The 19,443-nt window shown below is 42.0% G+C and overlaps 2 protein-coding genes across 3 annotated transcripts in view; one reads left to right on the forward strand and one right to left on the reverse strand.

Annotated features, from left to right (window-relative positions):
• The first annotated feature begins 4,398 nt into the window (after positions 1 to 4,398).
• On the forward strand, positions 4,399 to 13,290 carry Fam8a1 (family with sequence similarity 8 member A1). The gene is made up of 5 exons (XM_055595091.1): positions 4,399 to 5,126; positions 6,217 to 6,337; positions 8,363 to 8,486; positions 9,500 to 9,639; positions 11,035 to 13,290. Exons 1-5 carry the CDS (start codon positions 4,502 to 4,504, stop codon positions 11,177 to 11,179), a joined length of 1,155 nt encoding a protein of 384 aa, XP_055451066.1. The 5' UTR covers positions 4,399 to 4,501; the 3' UTR covers positions 11,180 to 13,290.
• A 1,273-nt stretch (positions 13,291 to 14,563) lies between these two features.
• The window catches only part of Nup153 (nucleoporin 153), a 55,402-nt gene continuing 50,522 nt past the window's right edge, over positions 14,564 to 19,443 (reverse strand). For both annotated transcript variants that reach the window (XM_055595089.1, XM_055595090.1), the window contains 4 exons: positions 18,279 to 18,629; positions 17,358 to 17,630; positions 15,954 to 16,122; positions 14,564 to 15,698 (listed from right to left, as the gene is read on the reverse strand). In XM_055595089.1, coding sequence (XP_055451064.1) covers positions 15,617 to 15,698; positions 15,954 to 16,122; positions 17,358 to 17,630; positions 18,279 to 18,629 — 875 coding nt within the window. In that variant the 3' untranslated portion in view covers positions 14,564 to 15,616. The remainder of the gene's footprint in view (positions 15,699 to 15,953; positions 16,123 to 17,357; positions 17,631 to 18,278; positions 18,630 to 19,443) is intronic.

Below are 19,443 nucleotides of genomic sequence, written 5' to 3' on the forward strand. Positions count from 1 at the left end.
AGTCACATAGTAATACTGTTTTCTTTATCTCATAATGATTTACTTGCTCTCTCTCTCGCTTGCCTCTAGCCATCTTTTTAAGTGGAACTCTAAGCCTTTTATTAGCACAAATAATATTTATTCATTCTCAGCATTCTCAGGAATGCCATATACTACATAAATGCAATATGTAATCAGTAAATTATACTCTGTTGTATTTATTCTATCATCTATTTTGGTTTCTGACTCATTGCCTCAGTCTTCATGAGAGATAGTCTACCTACCCTTGATTTCATTTCTTTCATGTGTTTATACTTTTTTCTTTTATTTATGGTGTGTGTGTGTGTGTGTGTGTGAGAGAGAGAGAGAGAGAGAGAGAGAGAGAGAGACTGCTTGTGCACACACATGGATGGTATCATATGTCCTCCTCTTTCACTCCCTGCCTTATTCCTTCGAGGCAGGACCTCACTATGAATTTGGAACTTGTGTTTTGGGGGCTAGCCTGGAAACCAGCAAATCCTTTGTCTCCATCCCCCCGCCCCCAGTGCTGGGTTACAGCTGTGCATGAGACAACACTCAGCTTATAATATGGGTGCTGGAACCAAACTCCTACCTTCAAGCCTGAGCAGCAAACTCTCCTAATGGAAGAGCCATCTCTCCGGCCCTTCTGCATTTCTATTGACTTAAGGTACTTCATATTTGATTTTAATTCAGTCTCTTCAGGGACCATAGATTTGCTTTGTTCCTTCTGCTTTTCTGAAACAAACTTTTTCCTTTGTTTCTAATTTTTCTCCAATTGTGTGGCTTCATTTCTGAGGACTTTTTTTTATTTTTTGTTACCGTATATTATTTTCTTAATGTCTTTACTGTGCCACATATTATGGGAAAATAGCTACTCAAAATAAAGCCAACATGCCCAATAATCACAATATTTCACCCTCATTCCAGACTTTTTTTTTTATTCGTTCCTGCTATTACTGCCTCCCCACTCTAACTCGTACTGATGGCTTATTTAAATACTAAGAAGTCTTAGGAACTGAAGATATAGCTCAGTCATAAAGAATTTGTGTAGCAGGCTGGCAGAGATGGCTCAGTAGGTAAAGGCACTTGTCTGGTGACCTCATTTTGATCCCTGGAACCCATGTAAGGACAGACAGGGGAAAACAGACTTCATGAGGCTGTTCTCTGGCCTCTGTGTATGCGTCATAGCGTGTGCACTTCTGCACTCGTGCAGCGTATATACACCATAATTATTATTACAGTAAATAAACACAATTAGAACATTTTAAAAAGTAATTTGCCTAGTATATCTGAGGTACTGAATTTGTTCTCTGGGATCAAAACAACAACAACAATCTTTCTTCTGAGTTGATTTTGAGCCCAAGTTGTCAGAGGTAAGGCAAAAGAAGAAAGATCCTGCACCTCCCTACATGAACTACTCTGGTGACAGAGGGAAGAGTTTTGACCCAAATGGCTGGTGACTTCCTTGTATAGAAAGTGTATACAGAAAATTATATCCCCTCAATAAATTAACATTATTAGCTAGCACACAATACTGAAGGTAAAACTCCTGAGCTATGTCCCTAACTTTTCTTTTTTTATCTTTTCTTTTTTCCTTTCTTCTTTCCTTCCTTGCTTCCTTCCTTCCTTCCTTCCGTGTGCATGCGTGCATGTGTGTGTGTATGCAGGCGTGTATGTGTTTAAGTCTCAGCAAGTTGTCTAGGCTAGGCTCGAGTTTATAAGGCTTTCTACCACATGCTCTGGAGTAGCTGAGGTAAAGGTCTGGAATGATCCATGATTTTGTCTTAATTGTGTTTCTTTCTTGTATGTAAGCCCGTTAGTACTGTCATACACCATGTTAAATTTTAGCTTTATATATAAACCCCTTTCCCCAAGGAAATGAATGTAACTAAAGGGCTCTCTAAAATGTCCAAGTATTGCAAACATGGCGCCTTCAGGTCATGCTGTCTCTCCTTCCCTCTCCCTTATTAAATTGTTTAATTACTTTCCTAAAGATAGCCACCAAAGTCCATTTTTTTATTTGGCCACTTCTTTATGCCTGACTAAAACACCAAGATCCAGCTACCAAAATTGTTAGGAAATGTGCAAATGTTGGGAAACGTGCGCCTGTGCGCCTGTGGAGGTTACACACGGGTTCACAAATCACACCACGAGATCGGTTCCACGTGGGAGGTTTATTAAGGGAAGGGGGGAGAGAGAGAGGAGGAGAGTAAGAGTAAGAGAGTAAGTGAGAGAGAGGGGGAGGGCTCCAGTTCTCTTATAGGGTGACCCAGGGCATGTGCAGGTAGTTCCAGGTGGTCAGCAGGTGGTCTGGGTGTCTTCACAAATGACTGATAACTGATCTGTCAGGTCCCTTGGGGCTGGCCGTAGAAGTGCCTGCTTACTGATCCCAACAAAAATACCAAGGTCCAGCAATCAAAATTCATTATTTGGCTACACAGGCTAACATGTCCAATCAGGATTTACCAACTCATCCTGACACAGACTTCCCCTTTTCTCATTAAAAAGGCCACTCCTGCAGAGACACCTTCTGCTGTCTTTGCTTGATCCAGGGACAGTCCCTACTCTCTACCTTGCTTGTTCTGTCTGGAGTAACAAAAATCTCCTTTGTGCTGAGAATTTCTTGTCTGGGTGTGTTGTGTGCCAACTCTGAGGCCCCCTCAATAGCCACACATTCTTCTCTCAACTTGATCACATGCTTTAGCAAGGTAATGGCAAATTCCCCAAGTCATTCACATAGCTGGAGTGGACCACTCCATTAGGGGCATTGTTCCCATTGCCTGTTCTCACTTCTATAAATACACTAACTTTGACTCTAACTCACTTTTTTTGCAGCACAGTTTAAGAATCTGGACTATAGTAGCCAGGTTGTGGTGGCACATGCCTTTAATCCCAGGGCTGTGGAGGCAGAGACAGGCAGATCTCTCTCTGTGCAAGTTTGAGGCCAGCCTGCTCTACTGAGTGAGTTCTAGGACAGTCAGGGCTACAAAGAGAAACCACATTTGTCTAAAAAAACAAACAAACATACAAATGAGAGAGAGAGAGAGAGAGAGAGAGAGAGAGAGAGAGAAAGGGAGAGAGGGAGGGGAGAGGGAGAGAGAGCGAGAGAAAGAGAGAATCTGAGCTGTACCTAAGGAAAGGTCTCTGAGGCTCTGAAGAGAGTGCCTCAGGTTGCACAGCTGGTGACATTGAGCTGTGTTTCCTGCTCCTATTGATGGTCTTGAATAGGTTTTCAAGTGTTTGATGGAAGACTTTCCCTTCGAGGACATTATTAGTTTCTTAAGAGCAAGAGTTCTGTGTTTTCTGTCTCCCAGAGTAAAGACAGGATTGACTCTGGGCATCATTATCCTAGCCAGGGTCACTATTGCTGTGATGAAACACCATGACCAAAAGCAAGATGGGGAGGAAAGGGTTGGTTTGGCTTATAATTCCACATTGTAGTCCATCACTGAGGAAAGTCAGAACAGAAACTCAGAAGGGCAAAAACCTGGAGGCAGGATGATGCACAGCCCATGGCTTGCTTGCTTAGTCTTCCTTCTTATAGGACTCAGGACACCAGTCTGGGGATGGCACCACCCACAGTGGGCTGTGCCCTCCTACATCAATCACAAATTAAGAAAATGCTCTCCCGGCTTGCCTACAGCCCAGTCTTATGGAGGAAATTCTCAGTTGTGGTTCTCTAGTCTCAGGTGATTCTAGCCTGTATCGAGTTGACGTAAAATTAGCCAACGCAATCATCATTAAGTATTCTCACAATATTTGAGTCTTGTAGATTCCTTGTATGGCCCTGGGGATACAAAATCACTACTCCTAACGGGCTTATAAATTTAACATATCAAAGTCTATTAAGATATAAGTACGTGAGGGAGGGGGCTACAGCTGGGATACAAAGTGAGTAAACTGTAATATAACTAAATAAATAAAAGTGTGTGACAGGCTGTATACAGATGAAAAGATCATACATGGAGTAAGGTGCTAAACAAGAAATAAGGCACCGTGTTTGGAGGTCTAGGCCCTCTTGGAAATAATGGTAATAAGGATTCAGTTTCACAAGGAACAACCATGTCCTAACCACGCAGGATCCTCCGTAACGGCCTTGGTGATGGAGTTTATTGGAATTCTCAACAGGAATGAGTGATGCAGAATGTCTCACAGAGGTAGCCTAATTGGGTGTGCTCACAGTATCCAGGAGCGCTGTGCAGCGTCACACATGTTATTTTATGTTGCGATGTGTTGTTAACGAATGTGTCACAGTTTGTGATTAAAACACAACAGAAGAGACAGGGGCGTTGCACATCCGGGAACCAACAAACGCAGTCAGCACCACTGCTGCCCGGCTCCCCGAACCTACGAGCCGGAGGGGCGGGGTTTCCGCTTCCGGCGGCGGCGGATTGTTGACGCCCTCCGCTACTGTGGTGGCGACAGAGCGTTTGGGGAGGGGTTGCCGAGGGAGGGCGCCGGCGCAGTGACAGGCAGCGCGGAGGGTGCCTCGGAGGCGAAGATGGCAGAGGGGCCCGAGGAAGCCCGGAGCCGCCCGCCCGGGCAGGAAGGCGGCGGCGGCGGGGACCACGAGCCGATCCCTTCCGGGCCCGGCTCTCCCGCCGCCGCCCCCCGGACCCCGGCCCTCGCGACCGTCGCCTCGGCCCTCTCCGAGCCGGAGCCGCCGCGCGAGCTCCGGAAGCGCCGGGAGGCGGGCGTAGGGCCGCCGGAGCCGGGGGGCTGCGAGGCGTCGGACGGGCCGGGGAGGCTGAGCGCGCGCGAGTACTCGCGGCAGGTGCACGAATGGCTCTGGCAGTCCTACTGCGGCTACCTCACCTGGCACAGCGGCCTGGCCGCCCTCCCGGCTTACTGCGGCCCGCCGCCAGCCGCCCCGCAGCCCGCGGCCCCGCCGCCGCCCCCGCCTCCCCCGCCGCCGCCGCCGCAGCTCGCTTACTACAACCCCTTCTACTTCCTGAGCGCCGCGGGGCCCGGGCCGGGGGCGGTCACGGGCGGCGCCACCCCGACGGCCGTCGCGGGCCTGACGCCGCGGGCCCCGCACGTGCAGGCGTCGGGCCGGGCGGCTCCTGGGACCAGGGTGGGCTCTGCAGCCCCTGCACGGACCGCGAGCGACAATGGGCGACAGGCAGGTAAGAACGGGGATGGGTGGGTGGGTAGGATCTGGGAGGAGTGAAGAAGAGGATTGTCTTCATTTTGAAGTTTAGGCCGAGATTCGTACAGCCCTTTACCTAAACCTCCCGATCCCTCCGCCTCTGCGTCACGTCTTTGCATGAGTTAGGGTTACCGGTGACTCACGGTCCTTTCTTTTATAATTCTTTTGGAAGGATCTCACCCTGTGGTTCAGGCTAGCCTTAACTCAGTAGATAGCCAGGCTAGCTTCGAACTCGCAATAGGACTAATGTGTCAGCCTACAGGATCTTACAGGCCTGCCCTAGCCAGAGGGGTCTCTTGAAGGAGTGGTCACTGGGCAGGTATGCTCACTCTTGAGATATGTAACCGGGGCTGCTGATGCCATTGAGAGTTGGCACACACATCAGCTATGGTTTGCCCAGGCCTTAAATTCCAAAAATGTACAGTGAGGCAGTGCCAGTTCTTCCGTTAGACCTGGAGCTATCGGTAGGTTCCCTTAAAATGCCGCTTGTTCTTCCCTTAGGCCTCTGGCACTACCAGTAGGTGCCGTTATTCGTGGCACTCACTGGTCCTTCTTGTGTAAGTGTAGAGACCTATACCATCCTCTCGGCGATCTCCATGCTCTGGAGAGACAGACCTAAAGCTAAAGTTAGGTGACAAACCCACTGTTGGAGAATCGAGACTAGAGTACTAGAAATCACCTGCACCTAAACTGTGTAAGGACAGTGGATCTGAAGGGCAGTTGACGTGAATACAAATAGAGCGCGTTGACTGGGCCTGAGCTTGTTGATATTGAATTACCATCTAATAATTGATCCTGTGTAGCAACTAGAATCATGCTCTATAGCAAAACTTGCAGCCGCTCTCCTGCCTCTGGGGCCGGAATGCTGAGATTGCTGGTTCACCATGTCCAGCTCATTATTAGATATTTTAGTAACATGTTCTTTTGATGGAATCATTGCCATTGGCGATTGCAAGGCTATGATTTCTTAAAGATTAAGTTGGACCTTGACTTTGTCCCTTTATAATCTAGCTTGTGTTCTTAAGCTTTGTAAGTGACTCATTTTCACTTTCCTCCCCAATTCACAGGCAGAGAGTATGTCATTCCATCCTTGGCTCACAGATTTATGGCAGAGATGGTGGATTTCTTTATTCTCTTCTTTATAAAAGCAACCATTGTCTTGAGCGTCATGCATCTCAGTGGGATAAAGTAAGTTAAGAATGGTCACAGGAAAAGTCTGGAGCTGCTACATATTGTTTTGTAAATTCTGTTCATGCCAGTGACTATGTGGTGGGTGCCCAGGGCAAGATTTCTCCCATGAAATCTTCAACAGTTTGTTTCCTTGTTATTTTTGTTGTTTTTCATGTGTGTTTATGTGGGTACCTGTGAAAAGCCAGGAGGTCCACCTTGGGTGTCTTCTACTCTTTACTGTATTTTTTTGAGGTAGGGTCTCACTTAACCTGGAGCTTGCCATTTCAGCTAGGCTGGCTGGCCATCAAGTCCCCAGGATGCACCTGTCCCCCAACCCCCAATGCTACATAGATATGCATGTCCTTGCTTTTAGATGGGTTCTGGGGATCCACTCAGGTTCTGATATTGTACAAGCGCTTTACTCACTGAGCTCCCACAAGCCCCTTGTTGGTTTTAGGAAAGAAACAAAGGATGAAACCTATAAGGAGTGAGGTTTTGGTGGCACATACCCTCAATTCTAGCACTCAGGAGGCAGATTTCTCTTGAGTTCAATGCAAAAGCCTCCAGACCTGCTTGTCTTTATTAACCATTCTCTTGAGCCAGGACTTTTAGTTTCCTTCTTACTGTCCTATGACGTCTCTACCGTCAAAGCATGGAGGAGATGACTAAGATGTTTATGGGTGAGAGCACTCACTGCTTGTCCAGAGGTTCCAAGTTCAGTTGTTCCCAGGTCAGGCAGCTCAGTATTGCCTGTAGCTCCATGGATTCAATCCCCTCTTCTGCACATACACAGCATATGTTTGTATACACACATTTGTTTAAAGCACAAAGAACATGTGGTAGGTGGACTTAGTGCTCAATTAGTGCATTGCAGTGGGGTTGCTTAGAGTTGAGTAAATTCCAAGCCAGTGTAGAGTGTGGCATTTATCTGAGAAACTCAGAGTATTAGAATAATGGCTGTTATCAACTGCTGAGTGTTTTCTATGAGCTTGACTGCTTGTTAACCTACCAAGACAAGGTACAAACTGTTTTAAACCTCAGAGCCCTCACCCACCTTGTCCAGTCCTAGCCTCAACAGCCTCTTTTTTTATATGTATTTATTTGGAGAATAGAACTTGACCTCTCCAGCCTAACACGGTGCTGTAGTTTCTATTGACAAGATAAAAATCTGAATTTTGTCACGTGGTTTCACAGACATCCACATTCTTAACCAGTCTTACATGGTGAGATTGAGCCCTATCACTTGCACCAAGGCGTTTTCCTCCTGCCAGGAGCTCCTTTCCTCTTCTTAGTCTAGCTGGCTTCTCTTCATTCTTTGTATTGTAGAAAATGTCAGTTCTGAGAATGCTACACAAGAGTCAGTTTAACTGATCTGTTCTCCATGGTGCTCTGGTTGGCATCCCAGTTTATTGTTTTTCTTGCTAGGTTAGAATCTCGGTAAAAGCTTGAGACATTTAGCATCCTCTTGCTGTCCTAGTCTGCCTTCTGTTGCAGTGATAAATCCATGCATAAAACCAACTTTATAAGGAAAGGATTTATTTCATTTTACAGCTTGTAGTCCATCACTGAGGGAAGTCAGAGCAGGAACATAGAGGCAGGAACTGAAGAGGCCATGCAGGAGTGCTGTTTACCGGCTTGCTCTTCATGGCTTGCTAAGCCTACTTTCTTTATAGTACACAGGACTACCAGCCCAGGGGTAGCACCACCCACACAGTATGCTTGGGCCCTTCCCACATCAATCACTCATCAAGAAAATACCACACAAACTTGCCTACAGGCCAGTCTGATGGAAGCAGCATTTTCTCAATTGAGGTTTTCTTTTCCCAGATGACCCTGGCTTGTTTTAAGTTGACAAAACCATTCACCATCATGTCATCAGGGCTGGCATCTTACTTGCTCCCACTGTTACAAACATCCCACAGTCATAACCAAGCTTTTGATTTTGTTTACTTCTGCTATTTGTTGAGTTAAAGTAATGGGTATTTTGTGTTCTTAGATGGTGAGAACATAACAGTTAACTCCAAATCCTCCTTTTTTTTGCAGGGACATCTCTAAGTTTGCCATGCACTACATAATAGAAGAAATCGATGAAGATACATCTATGGAAGACCTGCAAAAAATGATGATTGTGGCACTTATATACAGGTTGTTAGTTTGTTTCTATGAGGTAAGCTGTTAACTAGAACAAATGACTATGTTAATGGTATAATTTTAGATTATCTACTAGGTAAAAAGAAATAATGAAAATTTACATATGTAATTTTTCAAGCATCTCTTCACATTTTTTATCACAATTTTTAAAATTAACATATTTAATTTTAAAAAAAAGCCCTAAATAATAAATTTTGGAAAGGAGACGTTTTATAATTGCCTTGTTATATGTTTCAGTTATAGAAATAAAATCACATTCATAAGCAGATTTTGGTCCAAAATTATACTTAGATTGGTTATAGATATAAAGTATTTTTCCCAGTGAAAAAACTTCCCCCAAAAAGTATAATGGGCCATAAAAAATATACAGTAGATAACTTTTGGTATTCAATGTATTAAGAGGCTGTAAAAATGTAGTAAGTGGTTAATTGAAGAGAAGTGGGCACTAGACCAAGCCCAGAGCCCCACACTTGCTGGGTAAGTGCCTCCTTTCCTTATATAGTCTCAGTGCATTCTGAGGGCAGATTGTGAATGCAGCTGCATTTCTTGCATCTCAGCTTACCCAGTGGTTGTGATGACAGGCCTTGAGCCACCAGGCCCAGCCTTTGTTTAATGTTTTTTTCTTTTTTTTGTTGAGAGGGCCTCATTATGCAGTCTGGCTTGGTCCCAAACTTGCCAGTCAACTTTCCCCAGCCTCTGGAGTTCTGGGTCGGCAGGCATGTTCTATCAGTCAGCTTAAATAGCTAATTTCTAGTGTTCTATTCAGTTGGCACATCCGGTGTAATTTTATTTATTTTCTTTTTTGGTAGTCCTGTCTGATTCGAACCTCACTGTGCATACCAGGCTGACTTTGAACTCCAAGATCCACCTGCCTTTATCTCCCACGTGCTGGGACTAAAGAAATATGTGCCACCGACACCTGGCCCTCCAACAGGCCACTTTTATAAACATGAAGTGATTAGTTAGGAAAACTTTTTCAAAACCTCCTTACAATTGTAAATTATTTTCAAATTATCCTTCTTTCCTTAGATAATTTGCATTTGGGGAGCTGGGGGAGCTACCCCAGGAAAGTTCTTGCTAGGGCTTCGAGTTGTGACATGTGATACATCGGTACTCATTGCTCCAAGTCGGGTTTTAGTGATTCCTTCCTCAAATGTTAGCATCACAACGTAAGTACTTTGCTTAGCTTAATCTACTACGTATTTGCAAAAAGAATATAGTTAAGTCGGACTGGAGAGATGGCCCAGTGGTGGTGCCCTGGATGCCCTTCCAGAGGACCCGTGTTCAAGTCCCAACAACCACATGGGAGCTCACAACTGTGTGTAATGCCACCACTGCATATTAAATAAAATTATTTAAAAATAAAATGTAGTTAAGTCATCTCCTGTATAATGGTGTCATTCAACTGTGCATGGCATATTCAGCAGTGGTTAAGATTCTGCGACATGGTGTGCTGACTTCATGCTGTGTTAAGTTTGTGATACATTCTGAGGAATGAGTCCCTCATGAAGTGGCACAAGATTGTATTCAGTATGCCCAAAATTACAGGTTCGATACAGTATTGTAAAATATTTTTTTTCTTCACAGTAAACGCTATAATTATATCAATTTACATGGACGTTTATGAGCATATGATTTTATAAAATGTTATAATGATGGGAAGATATTTGGGTATTTACTGTCAGTGCTCTGTGCCTAGCTTTATTCTCTGGCTCTGGACTACCTGGTCGTAAGCCGATGTGTAAAATACGCAATCCTAATGTGGTGCACTGACTGCAGTAGCTCGAGCCCCTAATGCCTGCAGTCTTTACTGCTGGCCTTTGGCATGCAGCTCCCGTGAGGCTGCAGTGGTGAAGGAAGTGATCCAAACAGCTAAGCTTGTGAAGGTTACAGGAACGATTCAGGGGAAATACAAACAAGAGGCCAAGCTCCGGGCAGGCTGGACACACACAGGTTGCCTTACAACTTTTGTGTTTTAACTTTGGCTACTTCTTTTACTGAGTCAATAATGGTTAGTCTATTGAGCATTTCTCAGCAGGCACTTTGGTAATTTAACACAGAATTTCATTCACAGTTGTAAGCATAACCAGTAACTAGAAAAGAATAGTCACGGACAGGCAGAAACCTAGCATTGTTAGGATAATTCTCTATTTTGAACTACTGTTGAAAGCTTTTTAGGACTTCTTTTAATTACTGGAGCCACACAGGAAAAAGTGGATCAAAGAACAGATTATGTTTCTGATAAGATAAAAAGTAGGACTGCAGTAAGCATGCTCAGTTCAGAAGATTCTAGAAAGCCATGGGAATACATGACTGGAAAAGGTAAGCAAGAGAAGATGTACTTCCTTCTGACAAAATATAAACCTCATTGGTGTTTAGATGTTTACTAACTACCATGCACATCAAAACTCTAGTCTTCTATGTAGCTTTCTCTAGAAGGTAGTTTGAAGATATTGCTTGAAATCGTGTCAGGAAAGAATTTTGAATGTTAAAGACGTCAACAAGATACCTAGCCAGCAATGACTGATACAACCTGATGTGCTACTTCTGCTTGCTTCCTTTAGGTCCACCATACGAGCTTTGATCAAGAATTTTTCTATTGCTTCTTTTTTCCCTGCTTTCATCACACTGCTGTTTTTTCAGCATAATCGAACAGCCTATGACATTGTAGCAGGAACCATTGTGGTAAAAAGAAATGGGGTCAGATGATGCCCCAGAGCCCTGAATTCCAAGACTAAATTATGTATCAAGGCCATCAGTATCTCTGGGTTACATTAATTGATTTAAAAATTTAACCAGTCACTCTGGTGTGATGCAGGGGACTGTTCTGAAAGTGTTGACTGTCAAGGAACATTTCCAGAAGGAAAAATTATTAAATTCAAGTGTCAAATATTTGTGGGACAACAAAGCAAATGGTTTCATAATCAAAATAGACAAATACGTACTTCGACAAATACGTACTTCAACATTTAAAATAACCAAAATTTACTGGAAGCATTTTCGGCTTTAAATTCTTCAGCTTTAAATTCTTCAAATTAAAACTTTAAAATTTTAATTTGGCTTATCCTAGAGTAATTGGAAATTGGAAAATGTCCAATTGTGTTTTATAAACACCTACAGAACTCCTACAGCTCTTAGGGAAGTTGTTTTATTGTGGCCATTGAAAAGGAGCATCAACTCAACAACCCACTTACTCCATGGCAGGTGTTGGGAGAAAAGGGCTCTAGTGATGAAGGCCTAGGAGACCCTGCACCCTGTGCTTCCAGGATGTTCTAAGCTCACTGCAGTAGTGGTGGAATTTAACAGTTTACTGCTTATGTATTTGGAGGCAAGACTTTCATGATGATGATGAAAATGTATTGAGTCATATCATTGATATTTTAAAAAGGTAAGTTAGTGATTACCTTCTTGGGGGGTGGGGGTAGGGATGTGAGGTTTCAGTGTAAATTCAGCTTAGAATTCACCAACTATAAATATGTGAGGGAACTATCCATCAGACATTCCCAGTGTGTGCTCTCCAGTGTTCTGAATGTACCCGTAGATTCTATTCATGTACAGCAAACTCCTAAGGCACTTCTATATTCTATACAGTTCCATAACTGTCAAAGCATCAAGGTGTTAAAGAGTCTTAGTATTTTGTGAATAACAATGAGTTATTCTCTCACTAAAGCAAGGCAGAGTATCATCTCCAGACACAGAATATCTATTTTTAGGCTCATTCTGGGCCTGTTAAGAGATGAAATTGGGGATGGGGAGGCTATAAAAGCAAACTAGTATGGTCATTGTACTTACTAAGTTTAATGTCTGTGTGCTGTACCAAAGTGTTATATAACACTAAAATTAACATTGAATCTTTTGGCTGTGAAAAGCATTTAATGTCTGCAGACACTAGTTATGAGTTCATAAACCATGTTTTTTCAAAATAATTTTATTTAAATTAAACCTACTTCACAGAAAGCCTGTTACTTGTCAAGAGCAGTACATAGAGCACTTGCTTGTGGCCCTGGCAAGATTTTATGGCTCTTCAAACTTACACTACAAATCGTGAATTTGGTGTGGGCACTTGGCTTTTGCCACTTATGATTCAAGTTGAAATGTGCTTCACCCACACAGCTCTGGACTATTGTTTCTATCAGATTTATACAGTATAATAAGCAAGAAGTTCAATTTGCTATTCAAGTTGTGCCATACAGGGTGTAAAAGTATCAATCTGTTCAGCACTTTGACGTAAAAAGGGAATTTTCTCTCATAGGGTTGTAGAATGGAGCCACTTTCACAGAATGTATTTATTTATAGAAATAAATACTGATTTACTGATTTCCTGAGTCAAAGTGCAATTCTCATGCTGAAGTTGTATCCTAAAAGGGCAAAATTAAGCATGCCCTAATGAGCATTGCCCTAAGCTGAAACCTTAGGACTGGAATGGGAATCTTGTTGCTGTGTTACCATTCAGCCCAAACAACTCACACAAAGACACATGTCACTTACTTGACAGTATTCTAAAGCATTGCCCAACTTCTCTTAAAAACTAGCATTTGCTATTTGGGAAGATGGGGCATTAAACTTTGAGGAGCCTAGGCTAACAGTATTCCTAAAAGTTGACATCCTCCATCTGCATAACCAAAGTCTTTACTAGTGCTTTGGTGAAGTTTCTCATTTCAGCTGGTATGTGTAGATTCTCTTGTATTTCAGCTGGTATGTGTAGATTCTCTTGTAGTTCACAGAGTAAACAATATCCACCTATAAATAACTCAACATTCTATTTTTAATATTTGTATGTCACCAGTTTGTAATTTTGTCTCAATAAATACTTGTGTGAACTGTGTTGTCTGTGTTCTATCTTCTAGGGCTGGATGTAACACTTGCCTAGCATATGCAAAACACTGCTCTATCTATCGCTACCAAAAGACTAGATAAGGGCAGTGTTTAAATTCCAATTTAATGCCAGCCTAGACTATAAACCCTATCTCTTTAGGAAGCAAACTTTATTTGAACATCCTCACTTTTCGGTGTTACTACAGCAAACTGAGAAATGGGAGTAGCTTCTTGGCCTTTGCCCAGTCTGTTCTCAATGATTTCAATTGAATTTCAAGTTTCTAACAAAAGACTTTAAGTGATATACTGTAGACACTACAAACAACCTAGCACTTATAACATCTCTAGCATTAAATTACTTTTTAGGCACTACTTTTGAGTGCTATTCAAAGCCTGTTTGTCAACCTCTGGGGATATGTCCTAAAACGTGTGTGTGTACCTATATTTTTTCCAATAATAAGTACTCTCAAGCCCCGCTAATACAATCCAAGTTTCTCCTGCTAGGTCTAAGGAGGGACAGGCCCAGAGATGGAGCTGCCACCATAACTGGAAAGCCACATGCGCCCCTGAAGTCTCAGCACCTGTACCGTCTTACTGACTGGACAACCAAAAGATGGCCTATTAGTAACCTGCTTTTAAACATACAAAGTGTTAAAATTATTTCCTATATATTTTCGAGAATAATAAGCCCCAATTATCTGGACTGATAAACAAGGGTGGTGGGCAAGACAGGTTTCCAGCATTCTCTTACACCATTCACCAGACTCCAACAGGCTAAGTTTCAGGCACATATTAAATAGAATATTAGAAACAAAAAAAACACCTTTTCATGAGGACGAAGCATTAGAAATTCTCAAGTGTAAATTCAATCAACCCAAAGTATGGCAAATTAAGTACCAACTAGCTTTAGACAAGCCTGAAATGCTGGTTCAGGGGTACTTTCCTGGACCTTAAGTGAGCAAAAAGTCTAGTCACACAAGTATCGCAGTAAAAGGCCCCATACAGTTTTATAAGCTGCTGGAATGCCTGGGCCACCTATCTCCAAGAATAAATAGTCTAGAAACCTAGCAGGGAAGCTGGAAGTACAAAGGGTTGTGTTTCAGCTTTTAAAGGGATGCTATACATGCAAATTAAGTAAAGACAGCAGCAGGCAGAAAGCAGGGACTCTTCTGTATACTGCTAAGCTCTCATAACTCTGGGGCCTTGCCTGGTATGCCCCAATCAACCACCCTTCCCATTAATACTGTGGGCCTTCACTATGAAAACTGTTAACAAAACGTGCTTCATAAAGTTTTATTGATGGCATTTATCCCATGGTTTAACATGTTAATTATACTGTAATAAACATGGCTTTAATATTAAACTTTTCCTTATTATCCAAAGTCACCACAGTCCATTTCAGTAAATATATAAAAATATATGCTTAATACTTTGTACAATACTGGTTTTTGGTCCAAACAAAACTGGATCAGAAAAGCCAATAAATTCAACTTTAAGAATCCCCAATTTTTTTTAAAGATTTCCAAATGGATTTAGGCAACTTTGAATAATGGGATTTACATAATAAAATCTGAGACAAGACTAAACAAACAACAAAAATATGTCTAACACAAAATTAAAATTTCAAGTTCACAGATTTATGTTATGCCAAAAAAGTACAGAAACAAAATTGTATTTACAGAAGTTTCATAATAAAATAATGAAAAAGGCAAGACAGTCGATAGAATGAAAATATAGAAATAGCATATACTTATTAAATGGAGAATGAACTAGATCTAACAAGTCCTTAGTATGGACTATTCTTTAATCAGGCTTTCTCTATTAGAATTTTTCTGTGCACAATACATCCAACTTCACACATACACCACCACAAACTCCGCATGGAAATCATTCATTTCAGCGTCCTCTAATCTATACAGGATTCTAATCTATACAGGAGTCCCCACATATAATTACAGTTTCAATGAGCTCCATTACCGCTTTATCAACGCACATAGCGGTGCAGACAGGTTCTACACAAAGCCATTCATCGTGCAGGCTCTATTCCTGGGTACAGCCGGACTGTGCCAATCAGTGAATAATGTGCTGGGTCATGAAATGTTTCTGCTGAAGAATCAGTCAATCACCAGTCTAGCTATTCTCAAAAGAATGGGATATGGGTATGGGGCTTCCATAAAGAAAAAAAAAAAAAAAAAAAGGACAATTCCAAAATTAAAGAAGTCTTTAGGCAGATCTGACTTCAGATAAGCCCAGCATATAGTACAATCCAGTATCTAAAAGCAGGGCACCAGGCTGTTGATAAAACTGTTGGGTGTAACACCTTTGTGACCTTTATTTCCTGCGTCTAACAGCAGTCTTTATCTTGCGACCAGAAACTGAAGTTCCAGAAGAGAACATATTTTTCCCATTTGACCTGTGAAAAATAAAACATTACGTGACACTATGCCCAGGACAGAGGACTGCAACAAAATGGGGAGGAGGGTAAGGAAAATGCTGTTATAACTTGCTGTCCTTGTCTCAGAGTAAAATATAACACCCCCCATTTACAATACTATAAACTGATATATATAATACTAATACTATTACTAAAATTTTTTACTGCATCCTGATTTAGAAACAGACAGACATACATTTACCAATGTAAATTCAATGAAATGAAATCTCTTACCCCACTGTAAAGGACACTGGACACTGGCTGAATGGAAAGCCACCTGAACCTGAAGGCTGGGCTGAGGCTGCAGGCGTGCTGGGACTCGCACCAAATGTGAACACTCCTGCTGGATTAGTGTTTGTGAAGTTGAAATTTGTAGTGCTGCTGCCAAATTGGAAACCCGAACCTATATAAATTAAGCAGAAATATCCCATTAATAACACAAAATGTTTAGGACTGACTTTGACTTGGGCATATTAAACATGAAAAATTAACATCTTAGCCAGGCAGAGTGGCACACACCTCTAGTCCCAGCACTCAGGATGCAGAGAGGAGAATCTCTGAGTTCAAGGCCAGTCTAGAACTACAGAGCCAGCTTCAGGCCTGTCAGGGTTGCCATAAAATGAGAAATTTTGAAGCACACGTAGCTCAGTACAAACACCAGAAGATGAACCTTACAAACCAATAATCAAACAAAACTAAGGGACAAAATAATTATCAAAGAATTAAAAAAAAAAAAAAAGGAAACACATAGTAGTGTCATCCAACAGTGGCAGCCTGTGAACTGGTGTACCACAGAGTAAAACTGTAATAAACACCTTGTAAAATATGAGCTATACCTTTCTATTCAGTGACTCGCACATGATCAGGAGAAAAAGCACGCACTCCCCTAAAGATCAATATTCCCAACTAACGTGCAAAACAGCATTTCCTAACAGCCAAAACTAACTCAAACGGCCAAGAGCAAATGGATAGGCATTCAGTGACTCACTCTGCAGCAAAACCACATGTAACAGCATTACACGTAAAATTTAAGAGCCAGAGCAGCAAGACTGCATACAGCAACAGCCTACTTGTATAGATTTCTAGAGGTATCAGTAAACATCAGAGTCCAGTGGACAGAACTGTGGTCACTATTAAAGAAAGAGTACTGTGATCACTATGTCCTCTGATCACATGTGGCCTCCAGCTGTCTATATACACATGCAGGTTTCTACTCTTTCATGCTTTAAAATACAGTGCAATCAGCTGCACTAAAAAAGTCACCAAGAACTTTTGATAAGGTATAGAAAGAAGGCTAGCATCATTATTCAAGCGCTGTGAGACGATTCAGCATAAGGAATGCCTAATTTGAGGAAGCTCAATCAAAAAATCAGCTCCACTGCAGCCTAGTGAGAAATGGGATTGAACACAACCTATACGTATGTCAGAGTAAGAAACACTTTAAATATATTCTAATGCCACCATCAGAATGTGACTGAAACTCTGCAATGTTCATAGGTAAATGTAAATACCACTTCATTAATTGTGTTAAGTATAGAACAAAAATACAGGACACACACATGGTTTCAAAGTTCAAAGAAAAATACTATTAGGACACCAGACTCTTAAGTATAGCTATCAAGTGTCATGCAAACTTACTGGAATTAGCTGTCGCAGAGCCAAATGCAGACTGACTAGGCTGCTGTCCAAACACTGGAGGTTGGCTGCTGCTTGACACTGTCCCAAATGCAGGCGGTGGTGCAGGCTGAGAACCAGCAGAAAATAACGCTGTTGAAGACGATATAGAGCCAAAGCTTGGAGGGTTAGGCTGGCTGGCACCTTGACTTTGTCCAAATGTTGGGGTCTGGCTAGCACCAAATGCTGGACTGGCAGATGGTGCTGAATGTCCAGTGCCAAATACAAAGGAGGATCCTGGAAAACAAGAAATACTTAAATCAGTAACATAAAGGCTTATAGTGTGATATCCCTTAAGAAGCTTCTATAAATCCACAAATTTCAAGCCACTTTTCAGACTCTTGCTTCAATCACGATTAGATTACAACAGTGACAATATTTACTAAAAACACACACTACTTTAACGAAAACTTCAATTAGCTCAACTCTCCACCTATGCAACCAATAATCTTTAACTAGGAAGAGAGGTGTACCTAGACAGGGTCTTATACTGTTCCTCAGGCTGGCCTGAAAGTCAAAAGCTTAGGCTCAACCGTTTTTTCTAAAAGGGCGCATCTCATAAGATTTTCTATGGGTCATTGTATGAGAACTCACATGCAATACATCCACCATCATTATTTGGCTGCTTAAAAACTTGACATTTCAAAAAGACAACTTGGAAAAATTATATATTCTTCCTAAATTAGAAAACACTATTCTTAAGAGTTAAATATACTCAACCTGAACATAAGGCTGAATATGAAGGTGCACTTACATGACTTAGAGACACTCAAGCCACTTGAACAAGGATACACCCTACTAGAATGTGCTAGAACTGGCACATTTTGAGCAAAACCAACCCAACTACAAAACCTATTTTTCCCTCCCCTCCTAATACTAACGTACCTGAAGAGCTGGCTGTGGTGGTAGCTCCAAAAGTGAACCCAGAGGATGCAGTACTGTTACTACTAGCTCCTGGTCCGAATACAAATGGAGGGGCAGCTGAGGCAGTGCTGGGTGTGGTGGCTGGCTTGCTCTCTTGAGGAAATAGCAAAGACTGAGATGTACTGGGCTCGGCAGAGTTACTGAAGGCAGAGCTACTGACGGGATTGCTGGCCTGTCCAAACACAAAAGCTGCCACAGGCGGGTTAGAGGAAGAGGTGGAACTACCAAATATGCTGCCACTGGATGAAGTGGCTGGTGCACTTGAACCAGAGGAACTGCTGTTCAAGAAGCTAAAAACTGGCTTTGCTGGATCTGCAAAACAGTAATTGAGAAACAAACATAAATCTTTAAGAACAAATCTTCTAATAACATTTTCCTAGAATACAAATATAATAGTCCTATGACTATGTATTTAAATTTAATGTGAAACACACACCGCCTCACATCCAAATCTAACCTGATATTGTATTCAGAAACCAAATTCAGATAGTAGAAGCGGGGTGCGGTTCTGTGTGTGACTGTAGTTTATGTCACATTACAGTAGCAGCATCGTGACTTCAATTTATCCACATGAACAAATCAACAAATCAACCTCCCCACCACACTGACTGAACTTTTGCAGGCTGCCTTTCAAATTCCTTGTGCATTCACTTTCCCCTAAACAAACTTCAGAAGCAGCTTAGCTTGACAAGATCCAGAAAAACTAACTGAAATGAAGGGAACAAAAGAAATACTTTCCCCCAGGAATGAGTACATCTTCTAAGTTCTTATACTTATTCAGAGTCACTGGCATTCTGTCAACCCGGAGAAAAGCCTTTGATTTTGTATGGTTATCATGAATCTAAAATCTGACTGAAACTTTCTTTTCTACTTTCCCAGTATTCAATGCTGTACACTAGATGAGACAGGGCAACTCCTTGCTACAGGTGATGGTAAGATTCATGATCTACTCTGGTTACAGTATCTCATTTTCCCCCATTTATAATAATAGGTAATTTTAATTCTAATTTTCTTTTCACATTTACCAAGTAAATACTGAATATAGAGAACTGCTTGTGCTTGTGTGAATTTCCCATTTTGGGGTTGAGTTTTTATTGAGGGTTTCCAAATTATTACTCAAAGGTGT

This window comes from Psammomys obesus, unplaced genomic scaffold, assembly GCF_907164565.1.
Source record: "Psammomys obesus unplaced genomic scaffold, mPsaObe1.curated_primary_1811, whole genome shotgun sequence".
Classification (NCBI taxonomy): Eukaryota; Metazoa; Chordata; class Mammalia; order Rodentia; family Muridae; genus Psammomys; species Psammomys obesus.

Coding starts and splice junctions, on each gene's coding strand:
- Fam8a1 (XM_055595091.1), top strand. CDS start 4,502: ATGGCAGAGGGGCCCGAGGAAGCCCGGAGCCGCCCGCCCGGGCAGGAA. Junction 8,487..9,499: donor TGTTAGTTTGTTTCTATGAG/GTAAGCTGTTAA, acceptor TTCTTTCCTTAG/ATAATTTGCATTTGGGGAGC. Junction 9,640..11,034: donor TCAAATGTTAGCATCACAAC/GTAAGTACTTTG, acceptor TGCTTCCTTTAG/GTCCACCATACGAGCTTTGA.